At 35.4% G+C, this 22,509-nt stretch overlaps 1 protein-coding gene across 2 annotated transcripts in view; it reads right to left on the minus strand.

Moving 5' to 3' along the window:
• Window positions 1-3,795: 3,795 nt before the first annotated feature.
• The window catches only part of Chd64 (transgelin calponin-3), a 55,657-nt gene continuing 36,943 nt past the window's right edge, over window positions 3,796-22,509 (minus strand). For both annotated transcript variants that reach the window (XM_089096278.1, XM_089096202.1), the window contains exon 4: window positions 3,796-4,264. In XM_089096278.1, coding sequence (XP_088952404.1) covers window positions 4,094-4,264 — 171 coding nt within the window. In that variant the 3' untranslated portion in view covers window positions 3,796-4,093. The remainder of the gene's footprint in view (window positions 4,265-22,509) is intronic.

Below are 22,509 nucleotides of genomic sequence, written 5' to 3' on the forward strand. Positions count from 1 at the left end.
ACGAAGAATCATTTCAAGAAATTGTCGCTTTAGGTAATAAATCTTGCTGATAATGGGAGCTTTAATACTATTAACCTTGTGGGAGTAAATTTTATTTTCCATTAGCTAAATAAACAAACTGAAAACATAAGTTAAACAATCGTTTCCCTCTGTGGTTTTCCTTGAATAGGAAAATATATTTCCATGTTAGGAGTTTTGGGTGTATTTGTTTCTTTTTTATATTCTTGAAAACCGCACCAACAGTCTAAACACAATAACTGTACCGACGAGCTTTGGCATGACAGCTCGAATTAACTAAACAGGACACCTTTTCTTGTAGACATAAATTAGTTAGGACTTGAAAGAAATTTTGAAATATAGGGGTTATCCACTCTCCAAGACCTGGCCCATAAGTAACTATTCATGCAATAACTTTATTACAGATTCTACTACGACGCTTGGCATGACAATTATAGATGTTTATGGTACCCTTTTTTATTACCAACGCCTCCTAGCCAATAAAAAAAAGGAATATCAAATATTATAAGAAGAGAAAGAAACTCACTGTCAGCTAAATTTGCATATCTATTCCTGCAAAGTCATCAAAATCTCACTTGGCACGCCACCTGCAGGGTTTCTAGGGCTCGGTTATCCTCCGTCTACCCCATGCCGTGCCAAGTTAATGCCTTTCTGATCCAGGACTTCCCGAACTACACTTCCCTCAGGTTCCCCCTTGTAACCTGTGAGTGGTCGACCGTCGTCAGGCCCTTCACCAATCCCAGGACCACGCTGAATTACGCTTCCCCCAGGTTTCTCATTATAACCTGCGAGCTGGTTCCTCGGTCGACCAGTGTCCACCCCTTCACCAGTGACAGCACCAAACTGAATTACACTCCCCCCAGGTTTCTCATAACCTGCGATCTGGTTCCTCGGTCGACTATCTTTCACCCCTTCACCAGTCTCAGCACCACGTATTCCTAACGTGAAAGCCCTTCAAAGAATTATCATGCCAATTCTGTGGCTAAAAAATCAACAATTCTAAAATTCGGGGTTTCCTCCCTGAAATATAGCTACCTCTGGTATTCCTAGCCGTAGATTATATGTTTCAACCCTGCATATTTTGACCATACTTAAACTTAACCCCTTTTATCAATAGCTAATTTAACGAATAAATTAATTTTTAAAATCCAGATAAACCATGCTATACGAAAGAGAAAAATCTACGTAATGTACTGACTAATTTGTTTGTTTGAATATCATACTGACCATAGCAAGCTTATTTGCTAATGGGCTGATTCTTTGGGAAGAAACAGAAAATCCAAGAAACTCTAAATTTTCTACACGAACATAGCCTCTTTATACCCAATTTCACAATACACTCTAATTTTCCAAAAACTCTCCGAATATCAAAGATTCCCAAACATTATTTTCATTCCCTGATAATAACATACCTAGCATTTTATTTTATTGCATTCTCTGGTAGCACAAACATTTTTATCACTTTCCTGAACACTTAACTAATTCTTCACTTTCACTCTTTATCCTATAAGTCTAACATACTGCTTTATCTTTGTGTCCCCTAAAAATTTATGTATATCTAATGCTTTGACCTTATTTTACGTCATACCAAATATAACACAATTCCTCATCGTGTTCTATTTATCTTATCTCATAATTTGCGACATACCTGCGACATTCTCATTTGTCTTCTAAACCACATTTTCAATGAACTTATACGTTTTGTAACCTTAAACACTTTTTTGGAATTATTTTACTTTAAAAGCGATGCCATATGAATTGAACTGAATCCAACAAGATGGAATCTAGCAAAAGTAATAACTACGAGGAGTGGTATAAGCAGGAGGTTTGTGATATATTTTTACTGTATGGTTAGTGGCTGGTGGAGCTATTTCTAATACTGTTTCAGTTTATCAAATGACATTTACAGTCCCCTATAGTTAGTAAATTGTACAGTTTTAAAAGCACCTTGCCCTACTATTGAGCTGTTGGATTCAGTCCATGGAATATTTTGAACAAGGTCCATTCAAGTATCCAAATACTAGCCTCGTCAAAAGGGCCTGTACCTTTAGGCTTTTAAGCGGGAGAGGTTTTTAAGCCCACGAAAATAGACCAAACCCAGAAGAAGTATCCCCTTAATCAAAGACATTGCAAACTCTGTGTCGTTAACTAGGCTAAAATTTCCTCGAGGGGTACCACTCCTCGAGGTTACTCTGAAGCGCTGTTAGCAGTCAATTACTTATGACAGAGAAGAGACCCCAAACCCTCTTACAGCACCGGAATAGCTCCAACCACTCTGGAGCTATTTCCTCAATTAAGTACTAGAAGGCAAAATATTCAAGTATCCAAATACTAGCCTCGTCAGAAGGGCCTGTACCTTTAGGCTTTATCGCAAGGAGGTCACAGGGAAAGGTTTCCGTGGAAGGTTATGAGCCATACGAATTACAGCGGAGGACGGAAGTCGGTGGAGGCATTTACTTGGGAAATATCCCCAAAGTGATTTCATGATGGGGCCAATAATTAGCTCAAACGAATAATATGTCTTGATTTCAATTTTTCTACAAGAGGTGCTTAATTCATGTAACGTTAATCCGACTTTAATCTTTCAACGCTTTTGACAATCAATTGGAACACGCCAAAAATATCCTAGTTATGGTCTGACAAATCCTCCCTCCCCAAATAAATTCGATATGTTTTATTGAACGAAGATCACTGTATAGTATCTAAATATTTACAGCTTGTTTAATCAGCATTAACAAGAACAAATAGGGTTCGGCAAAACCATATGACATTAAATTATGAACTTTGCTTTGTTCATGTTATCATATAATAACATGTAAATATTGCACAACTATTGACACTTCTTTTCCGTTTGTACTTCAAACACGTTTGTATCTAGTGGACGACAAATGCATATGACTTCAAATAGGAAGAAGTTGTAGAAAATCAAAGTACTGTGTCTAGTTTGACTTGAACATCTAGACCAGTGGTTCCCAACCGATTTTGGGTCATGTCCCACCTAGGTTTTTCAAAATCCTGATGTCCCCCTCGTAACGTATACATTTTTTTGCCCAAAATTTCACGCGTATCCACCTGAAGGAAGTTTAAAAGGTAATTAACTTGGTACATTTATTCGAGTTGTCCTTCTAGGTGTATTTTATGCGAATGAATTTTTTTTTCTGTAAGCAACAGCCTCATTTACAATGCATGACGTCAGTGCAACGCTATCATGTAACTGCTTTCCTCTTTAAATGTATGTGACGTGACGTCATTTACATGAAAAAAGTTTTTTTTTTAATTGAGGCTCTAAAGTATTGTCAGTCGAAGGGTGTACGTCCTGACCATGTCCAACCAGATTATTCCAATGCCCCACCGGTGGGGCGTGTGCCCCACGTTGGGAATCACGGATCTAGACACATATCCGTCAAAACGTCAATGTCGTGGCAGTTTCCGTTCTCAAGTAACATGCAGCGCTTGCCTACAACGAGCCGCAGCTAAGCATCCAGTTCCAGTTCGAGGATCAAGAAATCTGTGTCTAGGATTTAAAGTTCTACCAGTCAGGAAGCCTTTCTTGCAATATAATTATCATCTGCACTTAAGAGTGGCTTTCACATGTATGTGTGGGAGTATTTCCCTCCTTAAGCAAGCATGGCTAGAAATACATGTCTAGGCTTGGAAGTTCAGCTTGACAGACTGGAAGTGTCTTTTTTCATACATTTTAGAAAGTAGAATGGTTAGTTGAAGATAAATATACGTTTAAGTTTCAGTTATGCCTATAAATATAAATCAGGTTGGTAATACACCTAAGTATTGTATATTTTTAAAACTAGACACAAAAGAAATAGAAAAACAATTAATAACTATCTGAACAACGAATTTCAAATTTTAGTACAAACTGGGCAGTGCATAGGAATTTTTTCCAAAAATTAAATGTCCTCAGCAAAAAAAAACAAAGAATATACAATTAAGTACATTAGGACGAACTGCTCACATTTTTAGGGTAACCATAAAAAAATGCCCCCCTTCCAATTTTGCTCCCCCAAATAAGAAAAGTTTTGGAATGATCAAAATATTCAGTTGTAGTCCCCATACGTGTTTACATGTGTCTTGAATTGCCAAAATTAACTCCACTCTGGTTTGCTCCTTTATTACTTCCGTATTGAAGCGAAATAACTGACTGACCAGCTTTCAACTGTTCATCCGTAAACTCTCGTACATTTTTATCTGCCTCCTTTGGCCCAATGCCAGGTTTGCCATATTTTGCCATCTGTAAATAAAAGAATTATATTAGCGTGTTTTATTCTGAAATGTATGTTATGACTAGATACATAGTTTAATGAGTATACACATTTGGCAATTCGTCTGTTTTCCTAATAAATAAATAAATTAATTTTTTGACTGAAAGTAAGGAGTATTATTAAGACTTTAAACGAATAGAAATCATTCCGGATATGATGGGAGCTGCCCTTTCTTCAACCTTTGGTCTTTGCGCTAAAGTCTTAAAGATCCTCTAAAATACTTTTCAATCAAATTCACCTGGTCTTTTATTTGACCAGTTGTTTTTTCAAAGAATTGCTACAAAAGACCAAACTTCAGCGTAAAGAGCGAGGGTTGAGGAAGCAGCATCCCCCTCATATACGGACTAGTTTCGGTATACTTAAAGTTTTGACGTTGCTCCTTATTTTCAATTGAAAAACGTGTTTTTTTCTAATTTAATTTCCGACCACTTTTCAAATTATGTCAGGAAATATCCTAAAGCGCATGATTTATCCTGGAAAATTCACCTCCCTCCAGAGACTCTCCTCCCCACGGACAATTCCACACCCCCCCCCCTGCAGAAAACCATCCAGAAAATTTCAATATAAACATATTGACATTTTCTGGAAATTTCCAAACAAAAAATACTATATGTGAACAATGGAAAAATGCAGCCATTTTTCTAGGGCTATGGGGTATCAATTCACTCTCGAAGACATAGTTATTGGACCTTCCAACTATTATGAATCAAATGGCTATCTTAAAATTTTAATCGGATGTCCATAGGGAAAAAAGGGGAATGGGAGGGGGATGGTTGTCCTCCCATCTTTCTGGTCACTTAAAAAGGACAATAGAACTTTTGATTTTGCTATTTGGAAATAGCATACACATTCGATTGTTTTGATGTTTTTATTATAATCTATATTATGTTTTTTTGAGCTATGGTTGCTATTGAGCCGCGTCGTTTTTTACTTACAGTTCGCTGTCACGAACCGTTTGATGAGACGGCGGAATGACGATTGGTGTGGAAGAAGCAACTAGACAATACCCTGATGCAACCTTGCAGTGGATGGGATGTGTCTCTGGACCCTTCTGCCTCCTAAATATGGAGATTAATTTTGTCAATTGATTCTATAAATTTTCCTCCAAGACAGGTCTCTCCCCCCAAAAAACAACTTACGCTCCTCTGTAAACTAAGCTCTCATTTGCTAAAAGATCCTTAGGATGACATCACACAATTCTGCAAACGGGGTGCCATTGTGGGGTGGGGGCTAGATTTTTCACATTCCCTAGGTTTTGAAAAATACCTTTTTGGGTAAATTCACTGGAAAAAAATATCTAAAATGCAAGAACATTGCTCTTCCCTAGATTCGAAAAATAAAATTTGCCCTCCTCCCCAACATTCTTATGAATTGGTGCCCTTGCTCACCAGCACGGAAGACATACTAAAAAGTATACCCTATACTCATTTTTTGTTAGTCTTACTCAAATTAAATACTGGCATCAAAGTCTCCGAAATATATGCATATACGAAAGTGTCAACTAAGAGGGAAGAGCGGGGGGAGGGATAGTACTAAGTTATCAGTGGCTGCTGTATAATGTGTATCTTCGGAGAAGTTGATTTTCAAACTAAATAGCTTGCATTTCCACCGTCGTCTTGAAAAGAATCTTATAGGATAAAATTTTCTGTGTTATTTAAATGTATTGATACTTATGCTCAAGATTAAGATGCGGGATCATCTAAAATATTTTGTTAAATATAAGCGCCTTGTACCATAGTTATTGACTTTAGCAGACTATATAGATATATAGAGGGAGGATTCCATGCCCTAATTTGTGACATCTGTTATGGGAATACTTTAAAACATAAGGAATATGGCTGTAAATGCAGGACTGGTCTTGGGGACAAAACTCCTAAGCATTCGTATAGTCTCATTTTATCAATTTAAACATTAGTAGCCAGAAATAATGATAAAGAAGAGTCAACACTGGAACATCAACATCCACAACCAACTGTGGATTCAGGTATAGTTAAGGAGCTTATGCACCCCCTTCCTCCAAGAGTAAAAATTGCATCAAATACAGTGGCGGAGCTCAGTGGGAAAACTTTCGCTGGTGTTCCTTCCGAATAGGCTATTAATTGTTTGTCCGCATCTGTCCACAAACAACTTTTGATTTCGTCGAATACGATGATTACGTTGCGGTGCGCAAATATTCCGACGTAGCTGAGGAAGATTATAAGTGAGCACCAAGTTCATTTATAAGTGAGCACCAAGTTCCTGAGCACCAAGCTCAAGAACCATGAGTAATAACTCTATCTGAAGTTGTTCTCCTGCTATGTGACCTTCAGTTCCCCATTGAAGTAAAAAGGATGAGTTAATTAGACGAGGAAATAAGCAAGTTTAGAGAGGCTTACAAAAAGGCTACAGTTGAATGCAAGTCTCAGAATGAAATGAAACAATAAGCCACAACGCTATAGTTTTTGAAACAAATGGATGATTCTTGAAAGTTTTAGTTCGTACATACACATACTAACAGTCATGTAAATAAAGGTATTTATATATATTTATTAAATTTTTATATTTAAATATTATATGTCAAATAATTTACAGTTTATAAAAACTCAAACATATTAAAGGCTCGATTAAAGCTCTGAACGAAAAAATAGCAATAGCCTTGATAGTCGCAGTCGGAATAAAGCTCAAAAAGTCTGAGTTGGAGATCGTGAACATACCCATAATGTTTTACTACTTCTTGGATTTGATATCCCATGTGCTACTATATAGAACCAGAGATGTAAAATGCACTTTGCTTATAATGTTATAAATTTATCTTAAACCTCTCTATCATCACTGTTGTGAATCATTCGTCTATGCAATTCCCCCAAAAAGAAGCATTAAAAAGATTTCCTCAATCATGAATTTTTGTTTTAAATCTTCTTTTTTACTCTTTCTTTCCTACACTTTCAATGGCTTCATTGTTCAATTGGAGGGACACAATTATTTGTATCTTGAATTGAACTCATAAGACATTAACCTCGTTTCTACATTTAAAAAAATTTTTGAGCAAGTTATAAATTGGTGATTTTCTGTCTATCTTTGACTTGGAAAAATAGATGAAGATAAGGAATCTCGTCAAAAAATTTTTCATTATCCCCGTATTTTTCCCTTCACATTATGCTGGACGTGGAAAAGTAGATTTCGCAAGTTATAGTATTTTTTGCTCTGGGAAAACCGATCAAGTCTTTTACCCTTTTACCCTTGTAAGATACTATGTCAAATCTCAAACACTATAGCATAAAGAAATATACAGACTTTGACATTTAACTTGTCGTAAAGAAATTAGAGGAATTGCATTCTTATTCTAAGACTGAATTTTTGTGTAGATACTAGCAAGGCGGTATCCGGGATTTTGTTGGGGGGTGTTTTACAAAGGAATTTTTTTCAGCGAGGGGGTATACACAAACAAACCCCAAAAAACGCATAAAAAATTTATTCATATATTTTTAGTTAGGTTTTTACGAGTCGGACAAACATTTTTTTTTCGGAGGGGGGGGGGGGTCAAACCCCATAACCCCCTGGATACGGCCTTGGATACCAGGTTTTGACAGAGTACGGTCATGGCCATTGTAAACCAAACGCAGATTATATTCCAAAAAAGAAACTCTAAAATGGTTTTCTAGTTTTAACTGAAAGTTTCTTTTCTACTCGGTCTTCCCTGTTTTTAAAATGGCTTTTATATTAAAAGTTTGTATAATTGAGTGGCTAATAATCTTGCCATTAATTTATTTTAATAAAACGAAAAATGCTCAGTCACGGAACAGACAGTACTAGCAAAAAAATTAGTAATTTAGACTATATTCATCATTTCAACACCTGTTTTGATGCTTCTCTTGATTTTCGTGACGCCAACAGGAAATTCATTTACTTGATTGTCAGATTTGTAATGTTTTGTTCAGCGAATAGTAAAGGACATCACTCATAGATTCAATTTTGGCTTGGAGGATGGGGTGGTTACAGGGCTCGTAAAACTTTAAACGAATTTAACATGAAAGTTTATTTACTTTAAATTTATGAATTACTTTTAAGGATTTATTAGCTGGAATCATTTAAAAATAGATATATGAAAAGCAGCCTTGTGAGTTAAATAGAGAAAAAAATACTGAAAAATCCCTGATTAAAGAGCCGCCAATGATAATGAAGCACAAGTTTTGCTTCCGGAATTTTTCAGAAAACCTAATTTTCCTAAAGAAATTTTTAAAACATGTTCCATGTTCTATTGCAACACAAAAGTTAGATTATTATTACAGCACATGAGCGTAGGGAGGGGGGGGGGCAGCTGCCCCCCCCCAACACCATCAAATTTACATTAGATATTGCTGAAAAAGCAGATGGTTGGAAAAGCAGTAGATAAAAGGCCATCCATCACACTATCGACTGCCTCCCCCTAGACAATATGCTGCCTACGCCCATGTTACAGCATAAATATTATACAGTATGGAAAGTTCCTATCTTCTTCATTAAAGAATTTTAGGACAGATCATTCTTTCACATTATTTTATGACTCCACCTTCACGCGTGCGCAATGAGAAAGTGCCAAGTGACGACTTAAGCTATTACGATTTACGCAAAGGGAAACTTTGCTCCCTCTGTGATTAGGGATGTGTCCCATTTCTGACCGAAATTTTCCATAAGCTACTGTATAATATTTATGCTGTGATTGTTGTCTAGCTTTGAAGTTGTTGTTTTTGCTTGAAGTTGTTGTTTACTAGGCTTCAATAATCTAGTGCAACAAGGCTCATAAAACTTAAACAAATCCTCGAAAATGTTTCTATTGCTCAAAGAAAATTTTACTGCAAGGCTTAATGCTACTCTTTATTTTCACTCGAAACTAAGTTATTTCTTTTATACTTAATTTCTACTCATTAGTAATATAAAATCATTGGTTATCCTAAATCAAAGAGTTCGCGGTAACGAACTGTAAGTAAGGAGCGACCCGGCTCAATAGTAACCGAAACTCTACAAAATGGAATTTTGATACCAATAGATACATCAAAAGAATCGGATTTTTTAAATTCCCGTTTTAATGATCCCTCCCGTGATATTCTAGGACCACTGGGTCGATACGATCACCCCTGGGGGAAAAACAAGCAAAAAACCAAATAAACAGGCATCCATGATCTTTCTTCTGAAAAAAACAACAACAAATTCCTCATTTTTTAAGACAGGAGCTTGAAACCTCTACAGTAGGGTTCTCTGATACGGTGAATCTGAAGGTATGATTTTCAATAAGGTTGTATGACTTTTAGGGTGTGTTTCCTCCTTTTCTCAAAAACAAGGCCAATTTTCTCAGGCGCGTAACTTTTGAGTAGTAAGACTACACTTGATGAAACTTATATGTTTAAAATCAGCATAACAATCTAATTCTTTTGATGTATGTATTGGTATCAAAATTCCTTTTTAGAGTTTCGGTTACTATTGAGCCGCGCCACTCCTTACTTACAGTTCGATACCACGAACTGTTTGAAAGCACGAATCCTACTTACAAGTTTTAATTTAAAAAAAACAACAAATTTTCGGGCCTTACCAAATTATTTTTTATGCCAAGTAGCCCATTTAAGCAGTATTTTGAAAGCAAAATTTGTAAAAAAAAAATTAAGAGGCAAAATTTGGTAACGAAAAAGTAGGAAATATAAAAAGTTAAAAAGTTGAATTTTAAAAAGTCGAAAGCAGATTACAATAGATAGCAGATTTAATGTAGATTCAAGCTGAGAAAAATATATTTGAAGCCCAATGAAATTAAAATGTAAAAAAGAGGAAATGAAAACTCGAGCCTATATTTTCAAGTAATAGTAATTGTTCTATCTTCAAGGTCGTTTCTCATGGTTACAATAATGGATTTTACGTAAGCATAATTATTAGGAGATACCTGTTAGAAAGACGTTTCAATTTCACAAAAAGATTACAAGAGTCGAAAGTTCAAATGATCTGATTGGTTGACCAGAAACGACCTTTGACAAGTTATTAGAAAGCACAACTGACATAAAACTCCTTTGATGTGATGATGTGAGCTAATACTTAGATTATTTTACAGACTAGTTAAATTTATAAAAAAAATATAATTAAGGTTTATTATCGTCAAATTTAAAAAAAGGCGTTTTAGATACGTTTTATTGAAAAAAACAACAACAAAAAACCGTATGTAGACCTTGAGGCGGTAAGAGAGAGACTCGGTGTCTCAGATCAAGTTGGGATGATATTATAAAAACAAAAAGTTATGTAAATCCATTGTTGAAAACGAAATTTTCCGACAAGGGATTTCCGAACTTTTTGTTCCATGACAAACTCGAATGGCACATAATAGCCCGAAAAGGGTCACTCATACTTAGTAATCCCATAGTTGTCACTGTGTCCAATTTCGATTTTTATATGCCTGGGCAACACGAGCTATATAACAGGGCTGGTTATTTCATGACATTTCTAAGCCATTTTCCTCAGTCAGCCAAAGTTTTAACAAAAATTACACCAAAAGTATCGAAACATTAAACTGAAAACGGACAGGAATTATTCTGAATATGAGGGGGTTTGACTCCTCCTCAATTACTTGCTCTTTACACTAGGGCATTAAAGTTCTTTAAAAGTACTCCTCATTCAAATTAAACGACCCTTGTCTTTAAGAAATCTCTGTTAAAGAAATGCGACGAAAAATCCAACTTAGCGTAAAGAGCGAGGGTCGAGGAGGGGTAGACCCGTCATATACGGAATGATTTCTGTTCCTGTTAAGCTTCAAGGTTGCTCCTAGCGTTCAGTTGAAAAAAAAAATTTCAACCGTTTTCATAATCATGCTAGGAAATCCTATTTCCTCCCACTCCCGTGTAAAATTACTCTTCAAAAATTCTTTCAGAAACTATCCTTCTCAAAGAAAATTTTCCTCAAGGAAAATCTCTCCCACAGGAAATTCCCCTCCAAAAATTGTGTATATTTCTAAATAACAAATACTATATGTGAACAGTAGGCAAACTGAGCAACATACCACCCTTTTCCCACAGACTACGAGAGTTATGTCATCCCCAAAGGCTCAGTTGTTGGAACTTTCGACTATGCGTAATCAAATAGCTATCTCAAACTTTAATCAGATGCCTTTGGAGAAAAAAGGGGCGTGGAAGGGGAGCTAGTTCGCTTTCAATAGCTTTGGTTACTTAAAAAACGCACTAGAACTTTTTAATTTAGTTCAAACTATAGCCATCTCCTGATCTTCTAGGGCCATCGGCTCGATTTGCTCATCCCTGGGAAAAAAAAAAAAAAAAAAAAAAAATGAACACCCATCTGTGATCTTTGATGAAGCACAATATCACAAATCTTTGTTTCCATTTGAAAATAGGAATCCAAAATAGGGGCCCAAGTAACACTAACTGATATATAAAATTCCACATTTTTTGTCGATAGGAGCTTCAAGCCTCTACACTTAGGTTCTTTGATATGCTGAATCTAGTGGCGTGATTCTCATTCAAATCATTAGACTTTTTGAGGGCGTTTCCTTATTTTTTTAAAATTAGGCAAATTTCCTCAGGGTCGTAGCATTTGATGGGTAACATTAAACCTAATGATTTTATGTAATTGGAATCAGCGTAAAAAGTCAATTCTTTTGATGTATCTATTGCTATCCGAATTCTGTTTTTTAAAGTTTCACTTTTTAGAGTTTTAATTGAAATTGGGCCGAGTCACTCTTTACTTATAGTTCGTTACCACGTAATGTTTGAAAAGATAAATCTAGCAAAATACAGAATAGCTATATAGTTTAGAGAATTTGTACATAACATAGTATACTCTAATAATGAACTAGGGTTAAGATTTAGCTGTAAAAGCCTAACGAAGGTGAAAGTTCAAAGGAGACAATGATAGATTCACATTGACAAAGGGCTTAAATTACCTTATATTTATCAAAAGCCAAATCTTATCAGATAAACCAAATTTTACTTCACTTTTTACGTTTATTTAGAGTTTACTTCTTGCACTTGAATATCTGAAGATAAATAGAAAATGAATGTTTGCCTTTGTCTTAAATATGATCCTAAAAATTCAAATGATTCTTCAAATTAAATTTGGAATTGTGTGAACAAAGAATACTAGAACTTTTGTCAAAGCAGTAAAAATTATTTTTGATATGTCATAAAATGAAGCAACCTTTAATTAGTTTGTCAGTCATGACAATAAATCATTTTTCATGACATTTGACCGTACCCGGTTTCAAGGTTTGGCTTCTAGTCCCCGCAAATAATTATTTGTTAGGCCCCTTCTTCAAAACCAAAGTATAATCACCTACGGAACAAGTACTGACAAAACTCTCCAAAAGTGACCCCGCGTACCTCAGCGCCTCTAGACGAAAAACGTTGTACTACTTAATCGCTCCGAGCCAAAGTACTTTGCTCCGGCCAATAATTATGCTAGAGCGTGATTCAGGCGACGAGTGACCGGGATGAATTGTGTAACTACGGTTTTTAGTTCTTGATTTAGTTGCCAGGTTCGCATAGGTATACAAAGGGTCACTTTTTTTGTGTGGAGAGGATAGGCTTTGTCAGTACTTGTTCCGTAGGTGATTATACTTTGTTAGTATAGAACAGTGTTAGTATAGATTCATGCGGATAAGGCTATCAAGTATAACCCAAGTTAATATCTTACTGAATTTGAGCTGAAGCTGTCCTTTTTTTATCCAATACTAAAGATAACTATTGTATTCTAAGCCTGGCCAAGATGAGACATACAAGGCAGCATAAACAGATTTTCAGATACAAATACACACAATAAAATTGTACACTGTGCTGTTATCAACAAAGAAAGCTTGGGGTTACCCATTTTCTTCCGCCTTTGGCATATTTTTGAGTCCCACTTGTTCCGCCAAACATGGCCAACTTCTATCACTTAGCACAGCTTTGCATCAGGCATGGCAAACTTGGTGCCCAACAAGGCATACGTCCAATAAAAGTGGCCCGCGCCACCAAGCGTACATAACCTTAGAAATAGGGTGGCCCCTCGCAAAGATTATTTTTTGTCTTCTTTTACAATTAGTACAATTTATCTAAAATTACTGGTCCTAGCGATGTGTCAATAACAGTAGTGATTTTGCTTTTCTAATGCATTATTTTTCTGGAGTGGTTTCTAGTGTTTTGTATTTTATTTACATATCCTTTAATTATATAATTGAACGTTTTCTAGTCCTTACAAGACTTAGGCTTCTTCTTAAGTTTTAATATTATTAAAAAAAAATCACCTGAAAGTAAGGAGCAACGTTAAAACTTAAAACGAACAGAAATTATTACGTATATGAAGGAGGTTGCCCTCTCTCTCGACACCTCGCTCTTTACGCTAAAGTTTGAATTTTGCCCCAATTCTTTGAAAACGACTACTGAAACATAAGGGTTGTTTAATTAGAACAATAAGACGTTTTTTTTAAGTACCAAGAAACTTTAGCGTAAAGAGCAAGGTGGGGAAGAGGGGGCAACCCCGTTCATATACTTAATAATTTCTGTTCGTTTTAAGTTCTAATGTTGCTCCTTATTTTCAGTTGAAAAACTTTTTTATTTAATTTCTGATCGTTTCTTAAATAATGCCAGGATATCTGGCCCCAACTCCACGGAGAAACCTCGTACCCACGGAAATATCCTCTAGACAATTCAATCTCGGTGAAAATTTACCTTAGAGGATTACTCTTAACCACTCCGCGCGTAAAATTGAGACGGAAAAGAAAAAGCAAGACATATAAAAAGAATTTTGTAAAAGAATTCTGGCAAATTCCCCCAGTGTATAATTTCCCACGGCAATCCCTGGAAACTTCCCTCCCCATGGAAATTGCCCTGATTAAAAACTTCCAGCAGAAAATGTGTCCCTCCCACCCAAAAATGTATGCATACATCCCAAGAACAAATGCTATGCGTAAACAATGGACAAATTTTATAACTTGAAGACCTTTCCCCTGGGGATGGGGGGAGGGGTCGTTTTATAACCAAAGGCATAGTTATTGGGCCCTTCAACGGTGATGGAGAAAATGGCTATCTCACAATTTTGAGCGGACGATTCCTTTTAATTTTAATTTCCGTTTGTTTTATACCTCTCCCGATATCCTAGAACCACTGGGTCGATACGATTACCCCTGGGAAAAAAAAAACAACAAACAAACAAATAAACATGCATCCGTGATCTTTCTTCTGCCAAAAAATACGAAATTCCACATTTTAGCAGATAGGAGCTTGAAACCTTTATAGTAGGGTTCTCTGATACGTTGAATCTGATGGTGTGATTTTCATTAAGATCGCTTCTTCGAGTCGAGTCCCTCCTTACTTACAGTGCTTTACCACGAACTGTTTGAAAAAAAGTCGCGTTTTCAGTTATTGAAAAACTAGACTTTTACATGATGAACTGTCGAAAAAGTACAAAAACAATCGTCTTTGAGCCGACTTTCTCAATACGAACTAAAACTCTAGAAACTAGAATCTGGGAAACATTGTAGAGGAAAGGTATATACACTTATGCTGATCCACCAAATATATATATATATATATATATATATATATATATATATATATATATATATATATATATATATATATACATATACATATATATATACATATATATATATATATATATATATATATATATATATATATATATATATATATATATATATATATATATAAGAATATATATATATATATATAAGATATGAATAGATAAAAAAAAGTATAAGTATAAGTATAAGTATAAAAGAATATATATATATATATATATATATATATATATATATATATATATATATATATATATATATATATATATATATATATATATATATATATATATATATATATATATATAAAAATATTGGGTTTGACCTTACCTTTCAGAAGCTATCAACACAGCAAAATTTCCATAATTAAAAAAAAGGACACTCTTCCCCCACAGCTGCAAGATAGATACAATATGATTCATCGGGTTTAACATGTTCGCTAGTAACAATAGAAATTTCTTTTTAACAATATAAATTGTTTTTACTGTAACAATAGAAAAAAAACAATAGAAATTGTTTTTACTTTTATAACTTTAATAAATCAAATAAAATTAACATTCTGATTACTAAATATAAGTATGTGTATATTAAACTGACAATGCAAATTCATTTGTATCTTTTTCAGTAAAGTGCAAATTATGTTCTGGCCTTGGGAAGGCATAGGTGTTTTGATAGGTGTTTTTGATTAACTTATGTTAATTTCTGCTCGTTTTGAGTTTGACTCGGTTATTTATTGTAATTTCTGCTTGTTTTGGGTTTCATTTATTTATCGATGCTGATTTGCGGTAGTTTCACGCTTCGCAGATTATTTTATTTTTGCTCATTTTTTGTTTAATGGAGTTCTTTACTTTTCTTTGAAAAACTTATTTTGTGGAAAGAGTTTTTTTAATTAATTTCTGTTCGTTTTATATTGACATAGTCTTTTCAGGGAAGAAGAAAATAATACTTTAAATCTTTATCTTTTTTAAGAATTTATAGTTTGGTTAGCTATTTGTATGCTGGAGAATTTTTTTTTAGCAATTTTTAACAAAATACACCCTTTGAAAAATCTGGACACAAATAGTAGTGTTTAATTTCGTTTCATACCTCCTCTAGTTGACCTGATATGGAAAACTTGATACCATTCGCAAAAAAATCTGCTTACTTTCTTTGATAGCTTAGGATACACTTACGCTATTTTGACTTGGTTAAATTTTAAGAGCAGAAGTAGCCCCGACATTTTGAACATAATAGCCTCAGTCGTTCTTGGGATACTGCTGAGATGCTTTATTGGGAATTAGCATTAATACAGTGCATTTTGATTTAATCTTAAGGCAACATCTAGTTTTTAAACATAAAGGCAAATGGGAGGAAGGGCGTTGGAGGGGGATTAGTTGCACTCCAATCACTTTCAACTATTAAAAAGGGGATCAGCCCTTTCTATTTTCAATCAAATGAGCCCTTTTCGAAGTTCCTACGACAACTCCTTCGATATGAAGTACCCTGGTCTAAACAACAACAAGAACAAAAAATCGTACATTATACCCACATCGATCTTTACTATAAAAATTTCAAGCCTTCCAATCACTTTCAACTATCAAAAAGGGCACTAGGCCTTTCGATTTCCAATCGAATGAAACCTTTTTTGAGTTTCTACGACAACGCTTTCCATAAACACATTATATGCCCCCAGGGCATAAATTACAACCCTTACCCTAAGGGCTGTGAGGGTGGTTGTCATCCTATAAGACACAATTTCTAGAACTTTCAACTACGTTAAACAAAATGGCTATCTCAAAGTTTTAATTGGATGTGTTTGGGAAAATGGTGGGCGTGAGAAGGGCGGTAGTCGCTCTCCCATCACTGTCAACTATTAATAAAAGGGACTAGCCATTTCAATTTCCAATCAAATGAGCCCTTTTGAAGGTTCTACGACAACACTTTCAATAAAAAACCTTATATGCCCTCAGGGCATAACTTACAACCCTTGCCCTGAGGGCGGGGGGGTTTTCACCCTCAATGACCGAATTTCCAAAACTTTCTACTACGTTGAACACAATGGTTATCTGAAAATTTTCATTGGATGGGTTTAGGGGAATGGTGCGCGTGAGAGGGTGGTTAGTTACCCTCCAATCACTTTCAACGATTAAAAGGGGCACTAGCCCTCTCAATTCCCAATTTAATGAGCCTCTTTTGAAGTTTTCATGATAACTCTAACTATAAAAACCTTATATGCCCCCGAGGCATAAATTACAACCTTTGCCCTGGGGGCTCTGGGGGGTTTGTCATCTTTAAATACATAATTTCCAGACCTTTTTATTACGTTGAACAAAATGGCTATCTCTAAACCTTGATTGAATGTGTTTGGGGAAATGGTGGACGTAGGAGGGGGGTCAAGTATTCTCCACTCACATTCGACTATTAAAAAGGGTATTTTCAATTTCCAAACAAATAGCTCATTTTGAATTTTCTACGTCGGTTGTGGGGGAGTGGCCTCTTCAAAAATATATTTTCTATCTGGAAATGAGCTACGCTGAACAAAATGGCTATCCTGAAATTTCATTGGATGTGTTTGGGGGAATGACGGGCGTGGGGGGGGACCTAGTTGCCCTCCAATCGCTTTCGGCTATTAAAAAGGGCACTATCCTTTTGAATTTCCAATCGAATGAGCTTTTTTTGAAGTTTCTACGACGACACCTTCTTTAAAAACCTTATATGCCCTCAGGGCATAACTTAAAACCCTTGTCCAGAGGGTGGTGGGGGAGTGACCTCCTCAAAAACATATTTTATATCTGGAAATCAACTAGACAGAACAAAATGGCTATCTCAAAATTTTGATTGGATGTGTTTGGGGAAATGAGGGGCGTGGGGGGGGGCCTAGTTGCCCTCCAATCACTTTTGACTACTAAAAAGGGTACTAGTCCTTTGAATTTCCAGTCGAACGAGCATGTTTTGAAGTTTTTGCAACTACACATTCAGTACAAACTTCGTATGCCTCCATGACATAACTTAAAACCATTTCCTGTAAGATTGTGGAGGAGTGTCCTTCTCAAAAAACCTATTCACCATTTGATAAGCATCTATCCTTAAAAGAATGGAACTTTTAAAATTTAGATTGGATAGATTTGGGGGAATGATGGGCGTGGGGGGAGGGCTAGTTGAACTCCAATCACTGTCGACTATTAAAAAGGGTACTACCCCTTCGAATTTACAATCGAATAAGCCTGTTCTGGAGTTTCTACGACAACGCCTTCTATAAAAACCTTATATACCCCCAGGGTATAACTTAAAAACCTTGCCCTGAGGGTTTTGGGGGAGTGTCCTCCTCAAAAACATATTTTTTATCTGGAAATACACTACGCTTAACAAAATGGATATCTCGAAATTTTGATTGGATGTGTTTGGGGGAATGATGGGTGTGGGGCTAGTTGCCCTCCAATCACTTTCGACTATTGAAAAGGGCGCTAGAACTCTCAATTTCAAATTGAATGAGCCCCTTTTGAAGTTTAGACGACGACCCCTTCCATAAGAAGTGCCCTGCTCTAAAGGAAAAAAAAAATAATACATAGTATATTGTGCCAACATCGTTCTTATATGCCCTCAGGGCATGACTTAAAACCCTTCCACCAAGGGTTATGGGGGAGTGTCCTCCTCAAAAACATATTTTCTATCTGGAAATCAACTACGCTGAACAAAATGGTTATATCAAAATTTTGATTGGAGGTGTGTGGGGGAATAATGGGCGTGGGGGGGCTAGTTTCCCTCCAATCACTTTCGACTATTAAAAAGGGCACTAACCACTCCAATTTCCAATCGAATGAGCCCTTTTTGAAGTTTCTACGACAACTTCTTCGATACGAAGTGCCCGGCCGAAGAAAAAAAACACAAAAAAAACACATTGTGCCCACATCGTTCTTTACTTAGGTGGTGCTAGCGCGCTGCCTATGATTAAATAAAAAAAAAAACAAGTTTTTTCAACTGAAAGTAAGGAGCAACATAAAAACTTAAAACTAACAGAAATTATTACGTATATGAGGGGGGTTGCCGCCTAGGGTCAATACCTCGCTCTTTACGCAAAAGTTTGAATTTTGTTCGAATCACAAATCCCTGAATCACAAAGACCGTTTAATTAGAATAGATAGCTCTTTTGAAAGTGCTAAAAAAAACTTTAGCGTAAAGAAAGTTAGGAACACTTTCATCTGATGAATGGTTTTCCTTCTTACTCTAGACAGCAGCGCCGTTTGGGGGGCAAGGGGGGGGGGAAGTTGCTCCCCCATAATATGGAATAAAAATTATTATACATCCCATGCCCCTTGACTATCCCGATATAAACCCCTCTCCCCCAACCAATAAAAAGGCTGGAGATTAGCCCCTGACTCTAAACCTTCTTCTTCGCCCAGAAATGTATCCACAAACTTTATATCAAGTATAGTGGGATGCAATTTACCTCTAAATCCCCTTTCATGTGAAGGAATATATTCGAAATAACTATTAAATATTGTTGCTGATAGCCGATACCAGCTATTTACTTTGTCTCTTAAAAGAAAGATTCCAATCAAGCTTCAAAGTATTTGAACTAAATTTGTATTGTATAATGAAGGTACATATAAATAAGGCATTTCGTTATCGGAGAATTTGATTAAAAAAAAAGTTAGATGACGTAAAGATTGGAATGGGAGGCTGACAGGGGCACCCTCCCCCCATCGGGGATGAAAGTTTGGATGAAAGTTTTTCATCCTTTTAAGTTTCGTGGTTAATCTTTAAGATCAATTTAATTTTTTTTTCATTGAATTATGTGAAAAGGTTAAATAAAGGCCAATCTCCTGTAGGTTAGCATATCAAGTTTCCCCAGTTTTATTATTTTTGGAAGACCAATCTAGTAAGACTATTTTTGAACTAACAGCATTAGAGTCCCATTAGACAAAGACATTGTCAGGCATTATTGAGCAAACAGCATTGGCCCTGATGTTATCACTCAGGCTCAAAATAAAACTTAAAATAAAATCTCTGATAACTAAAGAAACAAAATCTGAACGAAATATAGGCTATTGATGCTTCATAAAAAGCTATTTAGTAAGGCGATTCAATTCAGAAAGATGTTACCTAAACTTTGTATTTTTAAGAATCAGTTTCTCTTCTAGCTCTTTTGTAAATGTTTCATAAATGTTTTTTAATTCTTTTTTCGAATTACTTTACGAGCCTGACTTAAAAACCCCAAAATTGAAGATGAACTTGAGAAAAATGAGAAGAATTGAACGGTGCTCACCTGTGCTTACAACAATATTCGATGTAAAAAATTTCGAAATAACATATTTCTCTTAAATATTTTAATTTGAGTATTTTCAATCAAATTTTTATAAACATCTAAAAAATTTTATGAAGAATTGAGAAAAAACTTCTTCCTTGAAAATATTTTAAATTATAAAGTATAAATGGAAAAAAATTGCTACATTATTTATAATTAAAAGTTAGTCTTTAATATATATTTTTGAAGGGAGAACCTAAAGCTCTAATTAAAAGAATTTTTACTTCTGGTTAAAACAGTAAAATGACTTAAATTCTCTGTAATTTGAGCTTGCCAAGTCCTGTAATTAATAGTCACTATTAACTTGGCTGTTGCGTTACCATGTGTAAGGATTATAGAGCATATCGTTTCATATTACGTTAATTAAGATGAATGACTGCTAGTTACCATACATTGTGGAAATTTCGAATGTCAGGCTACTTAAAGGCAAAAGCGGGGAACTATCGCACTTACAGAAAGCGTTTGCGAGTATAAAAAGCGCAGTTAAAGGATAATTTCAATTCTTATTTGGCGATTTCCTTTCAAAACATTTGAGCTGAAAATTGTTTTTTTTTAAAGCAAATACTTTCTTGAGGCATTGTGAAAAATAGCTTTTATTCCATTCCAATTACCATTGCATTTGAGCACTGGTTCTTAAGGCATTGGGGAAAAAGCCAAAATTAAGCGTCAGGAGCTGGGGGCTGAGGAAGGGACTCTTATATACGGAACAATTTATATTCGTTTTAAGTTTGAATGTTGCTTCTTATTTCCGTATGAAAGACTTTTCTTATTTTATTTGCTATTTGTTTTTATACCAAATAGGTGGAGGCCCGCCACCTTCTAAAATCTCACTTTGTACGTAAAGTTTATATTTTGCAGAACTCAACGCCCAAAGAAAAAGATCTCATTTAGTTTATTCGCTCTTCGAAGACTATCTTCTCGGCAATGAGGGGAATAGAGCTTCCTCTCCCTCAACCGCCATATATATATATAATATATATATATATATATATATATATATATATATATATATATATATATATATATATATATATATATATACTTTCTGATAAAGAAAGACCACCAAGTTATCCGATGGAACTCTAATAAAAAGTATAAAAATAATTGACAAAACGCTTTTTCAGGTTATGGACACCCTCCTCCCCACGAATTCATCTTTCGGTCGAAATCCTTATAAGCGATGCGTAACAATACAAATGTTAAGAACCGTTAGTTCTATCAAACAGTTCGTGGTAACGAACTGTAAGTAAGGAGCGACTCGGCTCAATGGTAACCGAAACTCTAAAAAAATATGGTATTTTGATACCAATAGATACATCAAAAGAATCAGATTTTAATGCTGATTTCAAATATATAAGTTTCATCAAGTTTATTGTTACTAATCAAAAGTTACGCTCCTGAGAAAATTTGGCTGATTTTAGAAAAATGGAGGAAAGACCCCCTAAAAATTATAGAACCTTAATGAAAATCACACCATCATATTCAGCAAATAAGAGAACCCTACTGTAGAGGTTTCAAGCACCTATCTACAAAAATGTGGAATTTTGCAGTTTTTGCCAGAAGAAAGATCACGGATGCGTGTTTATTTGTTGTTTTTTTTCCCCAAAGGTGATCGTATTGACTCAGTAGTCCTAGAATATCGTAGGAGGGTTCATTCGAACGGAAATTAAAAGTTCTGGTGCCCTTCTTAAATGACAAAAAAAATGGAGGTCAACTAGGCCCCCTCCCACGCTCATTTTTTCTCAAAGTCATCCGATCAAAATTTTGAGACGGCCTTTTGGTTCAGCATGGTCTAAAATATGATAAATATGTCTTTTAGGATGACTTAATCAGCCAAAGTCCCCGGGGGGAAGGCTGAAAGTTATGAACTTTACCCAATGTTAACATATAGTATTGGTTATTGGGAAGTATACAGACGCTATCAGGGGGGATTTTTTCTGGTAGGTGGAGGGGGGGGGTGGATGGGTTGGAAGTTATATGGGAGGATCTTTCCATGAAGGAGTTTTTCATTGGGGAAGGGACATTGTTATGAAGGGGTCGCCGGATTTCCCATCATTATTAAAGAAAAAGATCAGAAATTAAATAAAAAAAAAGTTTTTCAACTGAAAGTAAGAAGCAACTTCAAAAATTAAAACGACCAGAAAATATTACGTATATATGATTGGGTTCACCCTATAGTCAATACCTCTCTCTTTAAGCCAAAGATTTTTTAGTACTTTCATAAGAGCTATTTATTCTAGTTAACGGCCTTTGTGATTAAGGGTTTATTTTTAAAGAATTGGAACAAAATTCGAACTTTAGCTTAAAGAGCAAGGTATTGACTAGGGGGCAAGTCCCGTAATATACGTATTAAAAATCTATAAATATAGAAGTTCGTTACGTAGGCCTAAGTTAATTCGTAAGTTACG

The sequence above is a fragment of the Artemia sp. Qi Xiang Cuo genome, chromosome 1 (genome assembly GCF_049724085.1).
Source record: "Artemia sp. Qi Xiang Cuo chromosome 1, ASM4972408v1, whole genome shotgun sequence".
NCBI lineage: Eukaryota > Metazoa > Arthropoda > Branchiopoda > Anostraca > Artemiidae > Artemia > Artemia sp. Qi Xiang Cuo.